Raw genomic sequence first — 19,255 nt, 5'->3', positions numbered from 1 at the left:
CTGACAACAACTCAATCGATATTATCCACCACTCTTTCTCCAACATTATTTCCATTTTGTGTCCATGGAAATTGTTGTGGTTAGCTCTGGCCCAGCTCCTGCCCCAAGGAATGTGCAGGTGGATGTGGGGGAAACATCCACATGCCGCAATGGTTTTGCTCCCAATGGAATCTGCCGACGAAGCCTCCTCTGACCAAGGAAGCGTGAGTGACAGGGAAGAGGGGAGTTTGGCAGATAGCCCAGGAGGAGATCAATCACCTGTATCATCCTTGGATTCTGAACAAGAATTAATGACACATCCACGCATGCGTAGAGTGATGCGTAGGAGACAACAACTGAAGGATTATTACAAGAGAAAATGAGGCCACCTGCGGTTGGGTGGGGCTACTGTAATTAGTGCTACAGATAAAAGTGCAACCTGATGTTTTAGCCTCATGGCAGTTTATCTGATTCATTGTTTCGTCAAGATCGTGGTTTTTGTGCTGTTCAAGATTGTGTGTGGACTCTCTGGACTTTAGAATTGGACTCAATTTCCCAGTTATTGGGTGAGCAATTGGATTGCATTTAACCTGTGCCTTGTGTGTACCAGAAAATCCCTTTGACATTTAAAAAGGGAGCTGTTTCTGTTTTTCTGTTTATAAAAACTTTTGGGTTTTCCTTTTATTGTGTGGTGTGTGTCTTCCTGGACTAATTACCCTGTAATTACGGGCGGTTGAGACACGCTGGCAGAACAGAAATAATGTTGAAAAAGTCATAGTGGACAACATTTCCCACATGGAGTTAGTGACCCAGCGTGGAATTGTCCCATGGCGAGTTTGTCCCGTTTCGGATGGGCAAAGTTGATGTTGTACCTAGAAGGACAACTAGGAAAGCAGTTACCTGGGGAGCATGGATGAGATTCATTTCAAGGAGACGGGTCTGAAGGTGGCCTTCAGCGGGACGGTTGTTCTTCAAGGCATCCAGCAGGAAGGAAGTACACTGCTGGATTAAACTGTTCTCCATGAACACATCGACGATCTACGGCAGAAGCACACAGCAATAGCACTTATATACTGCTTCCAAATGCTTGGCAGCCCTCTCTAAGTGGTTTAGAGTCAGCATATTGCCCCCCAACAATCTGGGTTCTCGTTTTACCCACCTCTGAAGGCTACTGGCAGTCGGCAGGAAGAAGAATTAGCCTGCAATACTGCATTCTACCAGAAGGAAGGGGAGGGAGGGAGGAAGGGAGGAGGGCAGGAGGAAGGAGGAAAGGAAGGGAGGAGGGAGGGGAAGGAGGGAGGAAGGAGGGGAAGGAGGGAGGGAGGAAGGAAGGAGGGAGGGAGGAGGGAAGGGAGGAAGGAGGGAGGGAGGGGAAGGAGGGAGGGCGGGAGGAAGGAGGGGAGGGAGGGAGGGGGAGGGAGGGAGAGAGGAAGGGAAGGAGGGAGGGGAAGGAGGGAGGGAAGGCAGGAGGAAGGAGGGAAGGAAGGAAGGGAGGAGGGAGGGGAAGGAGGGAGGGAGGGAGGAAGGAGGGAAGGAGGGAAGGAAGGAAGGAAGGAAGGAAGGAAGGAAGGAAGGAAGGAAGGAAGGAAGGAGCAATAAGCCTTAGACTTATATACTGCTTCACGGTACTTTCTTCTCTCTAAGCAGTTTACAGAGTCTGCTTTACAGAGTCTACATACTGTTTCACCAGCCTCAGAAGGCTAGAAGGCTGAGTCAACCTGAGTCAAAATCAAACTGTTGGCAGTTGCCTGCAAATACTGCCTTCTAACCACATAACGCCTATCTTCCGGTTATGTCAACCATCACACCACAAAAGGTTACAATTATATTGCTTTCATCTTTTGCCCCCTGGAAATGGCCCGGATTCCATTGTAAGAAGTACATTGGATTAAAAACAATTCTCATTCCCTTCCGAGTTAGATATTTGAGATAAAGACGTTCCTATGAAAGTATAGGCATCTTTATTAATACACTCCACTTTCCAATCAAGATCTATCCATTCTTAACAAGAATTATAGAAGACCCCAAGTTTGCTTGCTTCAGACATGATAAGATACACAAAATCGAAGTAAACTCAACAGGTCTCTGATGACACGACGTTAATTTCAAATTATCCACTAGAACAGGGATCTCCAACTAGGCAACTTTTAAAACTAGTGGACTTCAATTCCCAGAATTCCCCTGTTCTAGAACCACCGGAGTCTTTAAAGTGCCCTTTACCTGGTTGATGTTGGCCAACGGCTCTTCATCCTGAACCAACATCTGAGCAAACTGAAGGCCTTGATCTGGGTTGACTCTCATGACACTTCTCAATAAGAAAATCCAATCGGGGGTGTAGCCCACCTTTAAAAGAAGAGATCAAGTTACTAGCCCTGAATGAATCACTAGCATTGATGATGTTACCTTGATGGGCCTTAACTACGTTAATGGTCTTGTTTAACAACATAGTTTTTTGCTCCATTGTGATCGTAAGTTAAGGACTCCTTATATCAGGGGTTAAATGCTACCAGTTCGGCCCAGTTTGGGACTGTCTAGTCGAAACAAAATGCTTTCTCTTGAGAACCAAGGACGTTCTCATGCCTGGCTGGAAGAAGGGCGTACTAAAGAGGTGCTACTCCGAAGAAGTTTTTTTTCCAGCCCCAAGTCGTTGCAGGCTTGTTTTCATTGCTATTCCCTCTGAAGATTTTTTCCCCCAGCCCTGACCAGGGGATAAAATAATGTGCTGAAGCTCAGCAGACTGAGGGCCCTAGCCAGATGAATATATGGTAGGTAGGGTCCCCCATTTTCCTTTCCCAAACTAAGGTGCATCTCATACTCCGAAAAATATGGTGAATAGATTTCACCACTGCCCTATATACAGTGATACCCTGTCTTACAAACTTAATTGGTTCCAGGATGAGGTTCTTAAGGTGAAAGGTTTGTAAGATGAAATAATGTTTCCCATAGGAATCAATGGAAAAGCGATTAATGCGTGCAAGCCCAAAATTCACCCCTTTTGCCAGCCGAAGCGCCCGTTTTTGCGCTGCTGGGATTCCCCTGAGGCTCCCCTCAGTGGGAAACCCACCTCCGGACTTCTGTGTTTTTTCAATGCTGCAGGGGAATCCCAACATCGCAAAAACGAGCACTTCGCTAGCAACGGAAGTCCGGAGGTGCCGTTTCCCAGTGAAGGGAGTATCAGTGAAATCGCAGCATCGCAAAAACACTGAAGTCCTTGAAAACCCACCTCTGGACTTCTGTGTTTTTGCGATGCTGCGATTTCACTGAGGCTCCCCTCGCTGGGAAACTCCACCTCCAGACTTCCGTTGCCAGTGAAGCACCTGTTTTTGTGCTGCTGGGATTTCCGTGCTGGGATTCCTCTGCAGCATCACAAAAACACGGAAGTCTGGAGGTGGGGTTTCCCATGGAGGGGAGCCTCAGGGGAATCCCAGCAGCTTCACTGGCAACGGAAGTCCGGAGGCGCGGCATCCCAGCGGTGGCGGTGGGTTTGTAAGGTGAAAATAGTTTGTAAGAAGAGGCAAAAAAATCTTAAACCCTGGGTTTGTATCTCCAAAAGTTTGTATGACGAGGCGTTTGTAAGACGAGGTATCACTGTATGTCAAAATAATTAGCCAGAAGTCCTGTCCGAGCCTGTAAGCCAAAGAGAAACTCAGCAAGTTGAGACAATTACATCTCTTAGTTTTAACATACTTGGAATGTTTCAAGACCTTGTGTTATCTCAGGAGAGATAATTTTATTTATTTTTTCTTAAAGAATGTGTTGACTTGGAAGGAGAGTATTGCACAAGCCGGCATTTTTTCAGACGGGAGGAAAAAAAAGAAAGAGTTGAGTTTACCTTTTTGGCATAAAGAACAATTTTCTGGAACTGACTCGTTTCTGCAAAACACTGGATGACTTTATTTGGGACATTTGCGCGGAGATAAACACTCAGGGCGAGGGTTGGGTCAGTGGCCTTCACCAAGTCTCCCAGCTCTTCGGAACACTCCAGCTGAAACGGAAGACAGGTTTCAGAAATCAACACCAACCCATGTGTTAAAAACTCCAGGCTGCTTGACAGATGGGGGCAACTGAATCAGCGTTTACTGACACCGTGCCAGCCTCTGAAAATAACTTTTCACACCCCAGCCATGTGCAAACAACCACAACTGTTGCTGTTGGCACGAGAGGGCTGTTGGCATTTTCAGGGGCCAACTCTACTGCCCAAGGAAAGGATGCATTTACAACTGTTAGCTTGAGCAGGGGTAGGCAAAGTTGGCTCTTCTATGCTAGCTCAGGAAGGGCCATGAATTGTACTTCTTCCACAGCCAAATTGTATTGAATGATATGTTTGGTTTGTTTTGATTGGATTGCTGAGTTCTGTGTTTTAACTGGGGTTATTGTTTTCATTTGGACTTGACTTCTTTTTATTGCTAACTGTACTTTTGTTATATTGTTGTAAGCCACCCTGAGTCCTTCGCGATTGGGGGGGGGGGCATAGAAGTCAAAGAGATAGATAGATAGATAGATAGATAGATAGATAGATAGATAGATAGATAGATAGATAGATAAGATTAGATAGATTGATAGATGATAGATAGATAGATAGATAGATAGATAGATAGATAGATAGATAGATAGATAGATAAGATAGCTAGCTAGCTAGCTAGCTAGATAGATAGATAGGAAGGTAGGTTAGGTAGGTAGGTAGGTAGAGGGGGGATGGATGGATAGATAGATAGATAGATAGAGGTAGGTAGGTAGGTAGGTATATGGATGGATGGATGGATGGATGGATAGAGAGAGAGAGAGAGAGAGAGAGAGAGAGGGGGAGAGAGAGAGAGAGAGAGAGAGAGAGAGAGAGAGAGATAGATAGATAGATAGATAGATAGATAGATAGATAGATAGATAGATATTGTTGTGATTCAGTCTGAGGCTCCTCAGGGAACGGCTGGAACTCTGCCGGCTCCATGCTCAGAGGGGGAGGACGAGGAACAGGAGGAGGAGGAGGACCAGGCAGACGGGGAAGAGGAATGTCAGGACGAGGAGGAGGGGGAACAGCCTGAGACCCCCGGGGGGGAGCTCTCCCCAGCGAGTAGCCTGGAGTCATTAGATGAGAATGCACAAGCCATCATAGATATGAGGCAGAGAAGGGCAGCACAACGAAGGGGACAATTAGCCAGGTATTTCCATCCCTAATAGGCAACAGCTGGGTTTGGGTGTGGTTCTCCTCAGAAAGGTTGAAAAGGCAGGCCCGCCCTTCCTGTATTGTGGAGAGTTATCTTTTGGGAGTCCTGTGACCTTGCTTCGATCCTTGGCGTCTCTGATTCTGGCTTGTGGCCTCGAAGGCTGAAAACTTGGGGGAGGCGCGGGTTTTATTATCTACAGTGGGGTGTGTGCCAGCAAGAAGCCTGTTGTATTGTCTGGCCGTCGTGACTCTTCTGTGAAGCTTCACAGCATTCCAGTTTGTAAGGACAGTTTTTGTTCTCTGTGTTTGTTTTCAAAGATATAAAATGACTTTGCTTTTTGCCAGCGTGTCTGGCTACTCTTTTTAGTTGGTGTTGGCGTCTGGGGGAACCCTGACAGAACAGATATAGACGGACAGACAGACAGAGATAAACAAACAAATAGCAGGACCACGCTAACAAATGGCGACAGAGGCTCACCTTGTCTTCTTTCAGCCATTTCTCAAGCAGCTGCTTGCGGCCTTGCTGAAGGACGGGGCGGCAGAGTTCCAGAGATTCGAATTTGTTAAGCTGCCCTTGGTCAAGCAGGATGCCGAAGTACTGTAGCAAGGGCGAAGCTTGCCCGGGTTGAGTCGGGACACTCTGGAACTTCCGGATGGTGTCGCTGGTACGCAGGATGCCCTGAATGTCAAAAGGGGATGGTTAAATGTCATTTATGGATAGAATAGAATTCTTTATTGGCCAAGTGTGGTTGGACACACAAGAAATTTGTCTTTGGTGCAGATTCTCTCAGTGTACATAAAGGAAAAGGAACATTTGTCAAGAATCATGAGGTTAAACACTTGATTAAGTCGGATCTAGGTTTATCCCAGGCATGTTTCGATTCAGTTCCTGTGGATTGACCAACCACGTTTGCTGGAAGTTTGTTCCAAGCATCTACTCCTCTTTCAGTCAAATAATATTTTCTCAGGTGGCTTCTGATCTTTTCCCCAACTAACCTCAGATGGCGCCCCCTTGTTCTTGGGTTCACTTTCCTATTAAAAGTGAGAACAATCAACCAATGGAACAGAAATTGCCTTCCGAAGTTGTGGGAACTTGCAGGAATTAAATGGGTGTTAATGTTTCCAAATGCAAAATAATGCACTTGGGGAAAAGGAATCCTCAATCTGAGTATTGTATTGGCAGTTCTGTGTTAGCAAAAACTTCAGAAGAGAAGGAATTAGGGGTAATGATTTCTGACAGTCTTAAAATGGGTGAGCAGTGTGGTCGGGCGGTAGGAAAAGCAAGTAGGATGCTTGGCTGCATAGCTAGAGATATAACAAGCAGGAAGAGGGAGATTGTGATCCTGCTGTATAGAGCGCTGGTGAGACCACATTTGGAATACTGTGTTCAGTTCTGGGGACCTCACCTACAAAAAGATATTGACAAAATGGAACGGGTCCAAAGACGGGCTACAAGAATGGTGGAAGGTCTTAAGCATAAAACGTATCAGGAAACACTTAATGAACTCAGTCTGTATAGTCTGGAGGACAGAAGGAAAAGGGGGGACATGATCAAAACATTTAAATATGTTAAAGGATTAAATAAGGTTCAGGAGGGAAGTGTTTTTAACAGGAAAGTGAACATAAGAACAAGGGGCCCCAATCTGAAGTTAGTTGGGGGAAAGATCAAAAGCAACGTGAGAAAATATTTTACTGAAAGAGTGGATCATGAGGTCTTTTTCTGCCGTCAGTCTTCTATGTTTCTATGTTTCTAGTGGCACAGTGGTTAGAGTGCAGCACTGCAGGCAGCTTCAGCTAACTGCTGGCTGTAGTTCACCAGTTCAAATCTGCCCACCATCTCAAGGTTGACTCAGCCTTCCATCCTTCCGAGGTGGGTAAAATGAGGACCAGATTGTTGGGGGCAAGAGGCTGACTCTATACTGCTTAGAGAGGGCTATAAAGCAGTATATGTCTAAGTACTATTGCTATAAATATTTCTGAAGGCAGGGATATCTTCAAAAATCTTTTACCTTAGGGGCGGACGCGGCTACTTTAGCCGCCTCTGCGTAGCTTCCCTGTGCAAAAAGGGTGTTAAATTTTCTGGCAAAGAGTTCTTCCGCCCCGGCTAAGTTGCTCCGGATAGCCATCCGAAGACCCAGATCCGGATTCTGCAAGACGTTGGTGGCGTAGTTTACAATATTGTCTTCTTCCACGCAAACTGAGAGGACCTATCGAGAGAGAGAGAGAGAGAGAGCATGTGATGAAACATGACAGCTACATGAAGATAAGGAGAAAATATCCAGAATTATAACGGGCGTTAAAATCATACGTTGCTCCTGGTTCGGTCCGGTTCTCCATACTAGTACCCTGTTTCCCTGAAAATAAGACGTACTCCGAAAGTAAGGCATCTCAGAGGTTTTGCAGAACTTGCTAGTATAAGGCACCCCCCGAAAATAAGGCGTAGTCAAGTTTACATACGGTACGGTGGAAAAACATACGGTACCATTCAAAGCTGTTCATAGCGGTACCGTAATAATGTGGCGTCCCCTGCTGGCCCCTTCCATCGCTTTGTACCGTCCAGTACAGCAGACACAGTCTGCTGCTGTCTCACCGCCATTACAGTCTCCACTACAGTGCGTAGACTGTAGCTCCTCTGGTGGCCGGAAGCTGCAATAGCGGGAGTATACTGTTGTACCATATAAGTGCCGTCGTTTGTGTGTGGGGGTGCCATACTGACAGGTACCGTACCGTAATCAGTGTACCGTACGGTACACTTTCTTTGGGGGTGTCAGCTTTTCTGCCTGGGAATTTGTCTTATTTGAGAAATATAAGGCACCCCCCGAAAATAAGACGTAGCACAACTTTTGGAGCAAAAATTAATATAAGACAGTGTCTTATTTTCGGGGACACACGGTAGTTTGAAGATAATGGTGAGCATTTCATTTTTTCCCCGTTCACTAGCACAAATTCCAGAAATGACATCCAAATACGAACATAGTTTCCTTTTTAAAATAAAGTACTATTTAATTTTGGGTTTTGTTGATTGGAAAGATTTGGTGTTACAGAAATGGCTAGTTATATATTAATATCTGCCTGGGACGCTTCTGCGCTTAAGTAACGCGCACATAAACTGGTAGTAACAAGTTTTAGAACCCGTTACTGGTTTGTTTGCCATTTCCCTCTCATCTTCTGATAGCTGAGAACACCTCCAACTGAAGTCCATGTAATGGGCAAGGTGCCCAGGTTAGGGAATCCTATGCTTGGAGGTCTTCTAGTCCAGCTCCCTACCCAAGGCAGGAGACCTTACACCATCGTGGTAAATGATTTAGCTTTACTAGATAAATGGTCAAAGCAATGGAAACTGCAGTTTAATGTTTCAAATATAAAATAATGCACTTGGGGAAAAGGAATCCTCAATCTGAGTATTGCATTGGCAGTTCTGTGTTAGCAAAAACTTCAGAAGAAAAGGATTTAGGGGTAGTGATTTCTGCCAGTCTCAAAATGGGTGAACAGTGCACTCAGGCGGTAGGGAAAGCAAGTAGGATGCTTGGCTGCATAGCTAGAGGTATAACAAGCAGGAAGAGGGAGATTGTGATCCCCTTATATAGAGCGCTGGTGAGACCACATTTGGAATATTGTGTTCAGTTCTGAAGACCTCACCTACAAAAAGATATTGACAAAATGGAACGGGTCCAAAGACGGGCTACAAGAATGGTGGAAGGTCTTTAGCATAAAACGTATCAGGAAAGACTTCATGAACTCAATCTATATAGTCTGGAGGACAGAAGGAAAAGGGGGGACATGATCGAAACATTTAAATATTTTAAAGGGTTAAATAAGGTCCAGGAGGGAAGTGTTTTTAATTGGAAAGTGAACACAAGAACAAGGGGACACAATCTGAAGTTAGTTGGGGGAAAGATCAAAAGCAACATGAGAAAATATTATTTTACTGAAAGAGTAGTAGATCCTTGGAACAAAATTCCAGCAGACGTGGTTGGTAAATCCACAGTAACTGAATTTAAACATGCCTGGGATAAACATATATCCATCCTAAGATAAAATACAGGAAATAGTATAAGGGCAGACTAGATGGACCATGAGGTCTTTTTCTGCCGTCAGTCTTCTATGTTTCTATCCTGGCCACAAATGGTTGTCCAGTCTATCTTTCAGGTTGTCCAGGGTGGAAAGCATTTTGAAATTCCTTGATATCTCCCTGACATTTCCCTGTAACTTGCGATCTAGTTAAGGTGCGCTCGCAGATGACGTCATACCAAACGGCCAAGCCATGGAGAAATATTGGTAGCTGAGGAATGCTCATTTTTGCTTGACTCTGCCAGGCAGCGCAGTCTGGGTTCCCCCCCAGTTTTTTTATTTTAATTATTTATTTTATTGAAAAAAAAATAGATTGACTTACAACTATACATTATATTACATTCAAGAAAACAGAAAGAAGTTATACACAGATAGCGTGAATACAGGGGGGGGGAGGACAAAGAAAAAGGGAAAGGAAAAGAAAATATACATTAAAAACAAGAGAGATAACCTTGTTCTCCCTTTACTTAATTATTTTTGCTTATGTCTTACTATATCTTTGCAGTACTTCATATCGTTGGCTTAGTTACTTTCAAATTCATTGTACTATACTGTTCTATTAATTGTTACTAGTGCATTATATTAATAGTAAAAAATAAAATATCAAAGTTAATTACAATTTATATAAACAATTCGTTCTTAATCAAGTTAGTACAGTGGTCCCTCGATTTTCGTGGGTTCGAACTTCACGAATAGCCTATACCACAGTTTTTCAAAAAATATTAATAAAAAAATACTTCGTGGTTTTTTTCTATACCACAGTTTTTCCTGCCCGATGACGTGATATGTCATCGCCAAACTTTTGTCTGCCATTGCTGATTGGCCGAAATCTCACCCAATCAACATTGTTATCGCAAAAAAATAATTATTGTTAATAAATAATTATGTTTATAAATACAGTGATCCCCCGATCATTGCGAGGGTTCCGTTCCAGGACCCCTAGCAATGATCGGGTTTTCGCGAAGTAGCGCTGCGGAAGTAAAAACACCATCTGCGCATGCGCAGATGGTGTTTTTACTTCCGCAGCGCTAGCGAGGAGCCGAAGATTGGGGTTCCTGGGAAGGGGACTCAGCTGGGAAGCGGCGCGGCTGTTTTAAAACGTCGCCGCCGGCATGGGGGGCTTGCCAGCACCCCCGGACCCCCAACCCGGGTTTGGGGGGCTGCTAGGAAGCCCCCCATGCCAGCGGCGACGTTTTAAAACAGCCGCGCGGCTTCCCAATGAGTCCCGAAGACAAACGCGGAAGTTCGCCTTTGACGTTTGTCTTCGGGACTCAGTTGGGAAACCGCGCGGCTGTTTTAAAATGTCGCCGCCGGCATGGGGGGCTTGCCAGCACCCCCCAGACCCCCAACCCGGGTTTGGGGGGCTGCTAGGAAGCCCCCCATGCCGGCGGCGACCCCCGAACCCGGGTGGCCGGGTGAGCAGCGAGCGAACGGCGGGTGGCCGGGTGAAGGGCGGGCGAGCAGGTGCTGGGGGGGGCTTCTCGCCCTCCCGCCAGCAAGAGGGGGAGCGAACGGCGTGGGCGGGCGAATGGCGGGCGAGTGGCAGCGAGGAGTTTGCGTGGGCGGTGGGGAAACTCCTCGCTGATGCCCGCCGCTCGCCCTCCCGCCAGCAAGAGGGGGAAGACCCAGGGAAGCCGCCCAGCAGCTGATCTGCCCGGCGCCATCTACGCATGCGTGGCCATAAAAAAAAGGGCGCGCATGCGCAGATGGTGTTTTGACTTCCGGGTTGAAAAATCGCGATTTAGCCCGTTCGCAATGATCGGGATCGCGATACCCGGGGGATCACTGTATCAGGATCACTAAGTGTCTTATTCAATGGTGAGTACCAGTAATAATGGGGAGTAAATGGTTGTTAAGGGAATGGGAAATGGTCATTTAGGGGTTTAAAGTGTTAAGGGGTGGCTTGTGGTACTGTCCATAGCCAAAAATAGTGTAATTACTTCTGCATCACTACTTCGCGGAAATTCGACTTTCGCGGGCGGTCTCGGAACGCATCCCCCGCGAAAATCAAGGGAACACTGTATAGTTCATTTTCCATAACTGAACAAAGATTAAAGTCATTTTTGTTGTGTGAAATCTATCCTATCCAAACATATTTCATCTTTAATGTCACCTCGATGTGCTGTATTGAAATTATCAATTTCTTAATATTTTTTTTACATGATTTTTCCCTGACTTTTAAATGGCTAGACAGACCTCCTCAGGAGAGGAGATTCATTAGTTTCTAACCTTCCATCAACCATCTTACCTGTCCTTTTTTATTCACGCCAATAATTCCAGAGGTAGGTTCGTGCGGCGACGTTACAAATATCGTTTCAGCGCTGATTCGGTTCATGTAGATACAGACCCCGGATTCCAAATCGTACATGTGTATGTAACCGTACTTTGTGATCAAATAGATCACGCCATGCTTCGCTCCAATCTGTTAAAACGGATTCATCAATATATTAATCAGAATAGAGCAGGGAGGGACCTTCTGTTCTGAACTTAGGCTTCCTGATAATTCATAAAACACAAAGATAGTCCCCCCCAAAAGCCTCTTTTGAACTACAGGACAAAGATATTCAGGAATTTCCCAATACTTGGGACAGGTGGTATATCTGGATTACTAAAAATAAAATAAAATAAAATAAAATAAAATAAAATAAAAGAATAATGAGTACAATGATAATGACTACTTCAGCTTCAACCGCAACAACACAAGAGCACGCAACAGATTCAAACTTAATACGAACCACTCCAAACTTGACTGTAAAAAATATGATTTCAACAATCGAGTTATCGAAGCGTGGAACTCACTACCGGACTCAATTGTGTCAACCCCTAACCCCCAACACTTCTCCCTTAGACTCTCCACGATTGACCTCTCCAGGTTCCTAAGAGGCCAGTAAGGGGCGTACATAAGTGCACTGGTGTGCCTTTCGTCCCCTGTCCAATTGTCTTTCCTTTCTTTCACCTATCTTATATATTCTCTTCCTTTCATGTATCCTCTCCTCTAAGTTCACTTTTACCCTTATATATATTACCACATGTCTATTTTTCTTCCTATGTATTTGTGTATTGGACGAATGAATAAATGAAAAAATGAAATAATGTTATTAAACTTACTAATCTAAGAGAGAAAAACTGCAAGGCACTATTATACCATGGAAAAATATAGATGATATGAAAGCAATCACATAGAAATGGATACGTTAATGGATAAATTAACAAGATATATGTCTAATAATAAGCAAGAGGGGGGGAAAATATTGTTATAAATGAATAAGCTGCAACAACAATTAGCCTGCAATTCAGCAGGTGTACATATTAAGCTCTGATACCAAAACAACCCATGTATAAAGCACAATGCTTTATTTCGTCTTGAGTGTATATATGTACGTTGTTATCCCCCTTGTCCTTTCACTCTTTCTTCCTTTTTCCCTACGGATTTCTATGCATAAATAATTATGTAATTTTACGCACTTTGTAAATGTTGTATTGTTGGATTGTGTATACCCCTTTTTTAAATGTAAATAAGTAATAAAGTATTTTTTTTTTAAAAAAGCCTCTTATTTATTTCAACGGCTGTGAATTCTGTTCATTCCCAGCTGTAATAAGCCCCAAACAATGTTTTTTTGTTTGCCACAGTCTTTTGGAAGAAGGCTGATAAGTACCAACCTTTATATCTCAGACAAGGGACTCTACAGCCTCTTCTTAAAAATAAAACTGTTGTTAAGTCCAGGATTGCCTGTCTGCATGCCCAGGGGAGTAATAAAAGGGCCGGTGAGGATGCAAACCTACTTTCTCGTTCGTTTACCTGCATTGCCACTGGGAAATCCGTCTGGGCCTCCGGGGGGAAGAAGACATCCACCGCTTTTTTGACAAAGGGCTGGTTTCCCGCGGCAGGCTGACCCACCTCGATGATATGAAGCTGAAAAGGAACCACGAAAAGACAATTTAAAGTTAATTTCTTTGACTTATATGCCACCCAATCCCATGGGACTCAGGGCAGCTTGCAACAGTAAACATAGAAACACAGAAACATAGAAGTCTGACGGCAGAAAAAGACCTCATGGTCCATCTAGTCTGCCCTTATACTATTTTCTGTATTTTATCTTAGGATGGATATATGTTTATCCCAGGCATGTTTAAATTCAGTTACTGTGGATTTATCTACCACGTCTGCTGGAAGTTTGTTCCAAGGATCTACTACTCTTTCAGTAAAATAATATTTTCTCATGTTGCTTTTGATCTTTCCCCCAACTAACTTCAGATTGTGTCCCCTTGTTCTTGTGTTCACTTTCCTATTAAAAACACTTCCCTCCTGGACCTTATTTAACCCTTTAATATATTTAAATGTTTCAATCATGTCCCCCCTTTTCCTTCTGTCCTCCAGACTATACAGATTGAGTTCATTCAGTCTTTCCTGATACGTTTTATGCTTAAGACCTTCCACCATTCTTGTAGCCCGTCTTTGGACCCGTTCAATTTTGTCAATATCTTTTTGTAGGTGAGGTCTCCAGAACTGAACACAGTATTCCAAATGTGGTCTCACCAGCATTCTATATAGCGGGATCATAATCTCCCTCTTCCTGCTTGTTATACCTCTAGTTATGCAGCCAAGCATCCTACTTGCTTTCCCTACCGCCTGACTGCACTGTTCACCCATTTTGAGGCTGTAAGATATCACTACCCCTAAATCCTTTTCTTTTGAAGTATTTGCTAACACAGAACTGCCAATACAAAACTCAGATTGAGGATTCCTTTTCCCCAAGTGCATTATTTTACATTTGGAAACATTAAACTGCAGTTTCCATAACCCAATAATACAATTAGTCAAATAATATAAAACAAGAAAACCACAGTTAAAACTAATCCGTAAAACCCCAAGTATGCTATACAATAGTACACACATACATAATAAAACAATTGCAATTCGGCCGTGACTTGGTGTTAATTCTCATGCCCCCCACAGGCCTGCCGGTAAAGCCAGGTCTTCAAGGCCTTTCGGAAGGCCAGTAGGGTGGGAGCAGTAAAGACATCTTGGGGCAGTTGGTTCCAAAGGGCCGGGGCAGCCACAGAGAAGGCCAGTGAAGGGCTGCAAGAAATATACTACCACTGTAGGCGTGGCTTATTTTGTGGGTCTGGCTTGCTGGCCATGTGAGCAGGTGGGAGTGGCTTGATGATCATGTGACGGGGGGGGGGGGGGGGTTAAAGGTCTTGTGACTGGCTTAAAAGTGGCCAACTTGACGCCACTCACGTCAAGGGTTTGGGTTTGGGTGCCTGGCCTCTCCTCGCCTCAAAGAGATACAATTTCCCTGACTATTACTGAACATCCAAAATATACTATTTAATTCTATCTATACATGCCATATGTGTACATACATATTACACACAGGCACACAAAAATATACGTTATCTACTATATACAATGTATGTATATACACACACGCGCACAGCTCTTCTAAAATTATACACATTCAACCTCAATTACTGCGATAGAAAAACATATCCTACCCATATGCTATTCAATATCTACATGAAACCGCTGGGCGAGATCATCCAAGGGCATGGGGTGAGGTATCATCAATATGCCGATGATACCCAGTTGTACATCTCCACCCCATGTCCAGTCAACGAAGCAGTGGAAGTGATGTGCCGGTGCCTGGAGGCTGTTGGGGCCTGGATGGGTGTCAACAAACTCAAACTCAGCCCAGACAAGACGGAGTGGCTGTGGGTCTTGCCTCCCAAGGTCAATTCCATCTCTCCATCCATTACAACACTCCGTGGCTTGCATTGGCTGCCGATCAGTTTCCGGTCACAATTCAAAGTGTTGGTCATGACCTTTAAAGCCCTACATGGCATTGGACCAGATTACCTCCAGAACCGCCTGGTCTCATCGACTAAACAATGTCGTTTGGCGGGGCCCAGGGGAAGAGCCTTCTCTGGGGCAGCCCCGGCCCTCTGGAACCAACTCCCCCCGGAGATTAGAACTGCCCCCACCCTCCCTGTCTTTCGTAAACTACTCAAGACTCATTTATACCGCCAGGCATGGGGGAGTTGAGATATTCCTTCCCCCTAGGCCATTACAAGTTATGCATGGTATGTTTGTGTGTATGTTTGGTTTTATAATAAGGGTTTTTAGTTGTTTTATTATTGGATTGTTACATGTTTTTATCATTGTTGTGAGCTGCCCCGAGTCTACGGAGAGGGACGGCATACAAATCCAATAAATTATTATTATTATTAATATCCAGAGCCCAGAAGGGGGGAAAAAGAAAAAAAATCAATTTTTTTTCCTACCGGTTCTGCGTACCTGACTGTACCCATAGGAGGCCATCACTGGAGAAGGCCCTCCCCCCCATGGGCCCACCAACCTGCACTGCTTAGTCGACGGGACCCGGAGAAGGCCAACCCTGTGGGATCTCATTGGCCTCTGGGAGTTATGCGGCAGGAGATGGCTCGAAAGCCGGAAAGCCGAGGGAGGGAGCTGCTAAATTTACTCGAGGCCCTGGCTTCTCCCTTTTGTTACCTTGCCTCCTGCGGGGCTACGGACGGCGAAGCAGAAGAGGGTGGACGGTTTGGCGTTCCCTTCGACTTTGAATTCGGCAAAGGCTGCCGCGTGGCCTTCGATGGGCTGCGAAACCTTGCGGTCCACGGAATACAGCTGCATGGCGCCCACCACACGGTTTTGCTAAAAGGAAAGACAAGAAGCGTGGCGAAAGGGGATTCCAAAATTCCATAAAAGGGTCCAATCAATGCAACCCACGCCCTTCCCCGCCACAAGGGACCCCTGCCATGAATTGGGGCAGAGCTGGGACCAAAGGATTCTCAATTCTGTTCAAGTGATAGCTTGATATTTGTTGGCATGGTTGCCAAAGGAAAGGAATTTTCATGCATATGTTCTGGGAGTGTGTTGAAGTTCAGAAATTTTGGAAGGAAGTGCAGAACGAAATAAATAAAATGCTAAACATTAATTGGATAATTACAAAAGAAATAGCAATATTAATGAAACAAAGAGAACTAAGAGATTTAAAAGAAATAAAAACTGCAGCATTGGAAAGCGCTCCAGCGGTAGTGGTATTGGGTTGGAAAGAGTCTATAAAATGGACAATACAGAACTGGTACTGGTACATGGTTGATCACATTCATTTTGAAATCATGGAAATAAGATTAAACAAGTTTGATGAAAATAAATTGGAGAAGCTGATGGTACGATGGAATAAGGTGAAAGATTATATGTTGAGTAGAATTTGTGACGAAAATGTGAAAAATAAACTCCAATCACTCTTTGAATAGTAAACAAATGCAAATTAGAGCTAACGGGGGGAGGGGAGAACATAATCTAGTAAATATTTGAACCCCCTGCAATTGGTGGTGGTGATGGTTATTGTCAGTCGGGTGATGGGCACATGGACTGTGCACTGTTTTATGTTTGTTTTATGTAACCTTATGTGCAAAACCAATAACATATATATTTTTTAAAAAGTGATAGCTTGATAGGAATCATTGCGTCTGTCATCTGTACTTCTAATAACTGTCTGGTTATAGACACAATAACAGTTTTTATCCTGAATGCCATCACTCTGCTAAAGAAATAATTCCCCCAACACTGTCAAACTATTTACTAAGTCTGCACTACTATTACTACTAGTTTTTTTCTCATCATTCCTATCACCCATCTCCTCCCACTAATGACTTTTTGACTGTAACGTTGGTTCTATCCTTAAGATTTTTATTAATATTGTTTCTTCATTGCTTATTTGACCGCTATGACTATCATTAAGTGTTGTACCACATGATTCTTGACAAATGTATCTTTTTCTTTTATGTACGCTGAGAGCATATGCACCAAAGACAAATTCCTTGTGTGTCCAATCACACTTGGCCAATAAAATTCTATTCTATTCTATTCATCTTCTGAGAGTTGGATGATAAAGTATGGATAATCAATATTTAAGATTAAACAACTTTTCTTTTTGAAGGGCAATTAGTATATAAATAAGGGTAAAAACTTTTTAAAGAGGTAAATAAGGATGTATGACAATTGAAAATAACCACTTTGGCCTAAATGTAATAAAATTTAATAGATAAGTGAATGGAAACAGATGAGGTGTAATAGCAAATCGCATTGTAAGTTTGTATAATGATATTGAAAAAGTTTATATGAAAGTTTTCCAGGTGATAAAAGTAAAGGACATAGCATGTTGTTGGATGATAAATACTGAATTATAAATGTAACCTGCTTAAAAAAATAAAGGGAACGCTCAAATAACACATCCTAGATCTGAATGAATGAAATAATCGCATTGAATACTTTGTTCTGTACAAAGTTGAATGTACACAACAACATGTGAAATTGATTGTCAGTCAGTGTGGCTTCCTAAGTGGACAGTTTGATTTCACAGAAGTTTGATTGACTTGAAGTTACATTGTGTTGTTTAAGTGTTCCCTTTATTTATTTTTTTGAGCAATGTAAATTCATTGTATTGTATTGAAGATTGGAGGTATATGATATTGCACTGTTCAAAAGTGGAGAAAAATAAAAAACGGATACCCCAAGTTACTTATTGTTGTGGTTGGCTCTGGCCCAGCTCCTGCCCCAGGGAATGGGGAGGTGGATGCAGGGGAAAATTCAACATGTCACAGGCCTTTGTTATTGCCAACAGAATCAGATCAGAGTTTAGTTTCCTCGGACGAAGGAGAAGGTGGGAGTGACTCGGCAGAGGAGGGCTTGGCACACAGCCCAGGCAGTCAATCTTCCTTATCTTCTCCTGATTCAGATGATGACGTTTTGGACCCACGCAAGCGTAGAATTATGCGTAGAAGAGACCAAGTAAGAACATATTACAGGAAATAAGGGAGGCCACCTGTGTTTGGGTGGGGCTCCAGTAATTAGGGCTGCTGCTATAAATAGCAGCATGTGGGTTTGGCCATTGTGGAAGAATATCTGTTGCAGTTTCGTCAGGAATCTTGTGTGCTGGACTGTGTTGCTTTTTCAGGCCTTGGAAACCAAAGCAGAGCAACGTGTGTATGTGTGTGTGTCTCACTTCATTGGAAGAAGAAGGGGTGTGAAGTTTCTCCACAGCTGCTGGCTAAGTACAGTGGTACCTCATCTTACGAATGCCTCTTCTAACGAACTTTTCAAGATATGAACCCGATCTTTAAGATTTTTTTGCCTCTTCTTCCGAACTATTTTCACCTTACAAACCCAAGCTGCTGAGGCTGGGATGAAGGGGTTTCTTTTTTCCCCCTTTTTGAAGAAAGAAAAGGGAGGGGCGGCTTGGAGGGGGAAAAGACTGCATTTAAATAACTAGGAGAACAGCCTGTTTGCAGGAACTGAAAGGGTGTCTTTTGAAGAAAGAAAAGGGAGGGGCGGCTTGGAGGGGAAAATGACTGCATTTAAATAACTAGGAGAACAGCGTGTTTGCAGGAACTGAAAGGGTGTCTTTTGAAGAAAGAAAAGGGAGGGGCGGCTTGGAGGGGAAAATGACTGCATTTAAATAACTAGGAGAACAGCCTGTTTGCAGGAACTGAAAGGGTGTCTTTTGAAGAAAGAAAAGGGAGGGGCGGCTTGGAGGGGAAAATGACTGCATTTAAATAACTAGGAGAACAGCCTGTTTGCAGGAACTGAAAGGGTGTCTTTTGAAGAAAGAAAAGGGAGGGGCGGCTTGGAGGGGAAAATGACTGCATTTAAATAACTAGGAGAACAGCCTGTTTGCAGGAACTGAAAGGGTGTCTTTTGAAGAAAGAAAAGGGAGGGGCGGCTTGGAGGGGAAAATGACTGCATTTAAATAACTAGGAGAACAGCGTGTTTGCAGGAACTGAAAGGGTGTCTTTTGAAGAAAGAAAAGGGAGGGGCGGCTTGGAGGGGAAAATGACTGCATTTAAATAACTAGGAGAACAGCCTGTTTGCAGGAACTGAAAGGGTGTCTTTTGAAGAAAGAAAAGGGAGGGGCGGCTTGGAGGGGGAAATGACTGCATTTAAATAACTAGGAGAACAGCCTGTTTGCAGGAACTGAAAGGGTGTCTTTTGAAGAAAGAAAAGGGAGGGGCGGCTTG

The 19,255-nt window shown here is 43.9% G+C and overlaps 1 protein-coding gene across 1 annotated transcript in view; it reads right to left on the bottom strand.

Moving 5' to 3' along the window:
- CLTCL1 (clathrin heavy chain like 1) overlaps positions 1-19,255 on the bottom strand; it is a 75,884-nt gene that overhangs the window by 35,099 nt on the left and 21,530 nt on the right. Inside the window, exons 4-11 of the mRNA XM_070761998.1 lie at positions 15,726-15,887; positions 13,011-13,124; positions 11,460-11,633; positions 7,150-7,347; positions 5,619-5,819; positions 3,812-3,964; positions 2,200-2,322; positions 880-1,017 (exon numbers count right to left, since the gene is read on the bottom strand). Of these exons, the coding sequence (XP_070618099.1) occupies positions 880-1,017; positions 2,200-2,322; positions 3,812-3,964; positions 5,619-5,819; positions 7,150-7,347; positions 11,460-11,633; positions 13,011-13,124; positions 15,726-15,887 (1,263 nt within the window). The remainder of the gene's footprint in view (positions 1-879; positions 1,018-2,199; positions 2,323-3,811; positions 3,965-5,618; positions 5,820-7,149; positions 7,348-11,459; positions 11,634-13,010; positions 13,125-15,725; positions 15,888-19,255) is intronic.

The sequence above is a fragment of the Erythrolamprus reginae genome, chromosome 10, assembly GCF_031021105.1.
Source record: "Erythrolamprus reginae isolate rEryReg1 chromosome 10, rEryReg1.hap1, whole genome shotgun sequence".
NCBI lineage: Eukaryota > Metazoa > Chordata > Lepidosauria > Squamata > Dipsadidae > Erythrolamprus > Erythrolamprus reginae.
This window is presented reverse-complemented; position numbering and strand designations above follow the sequence as displayed.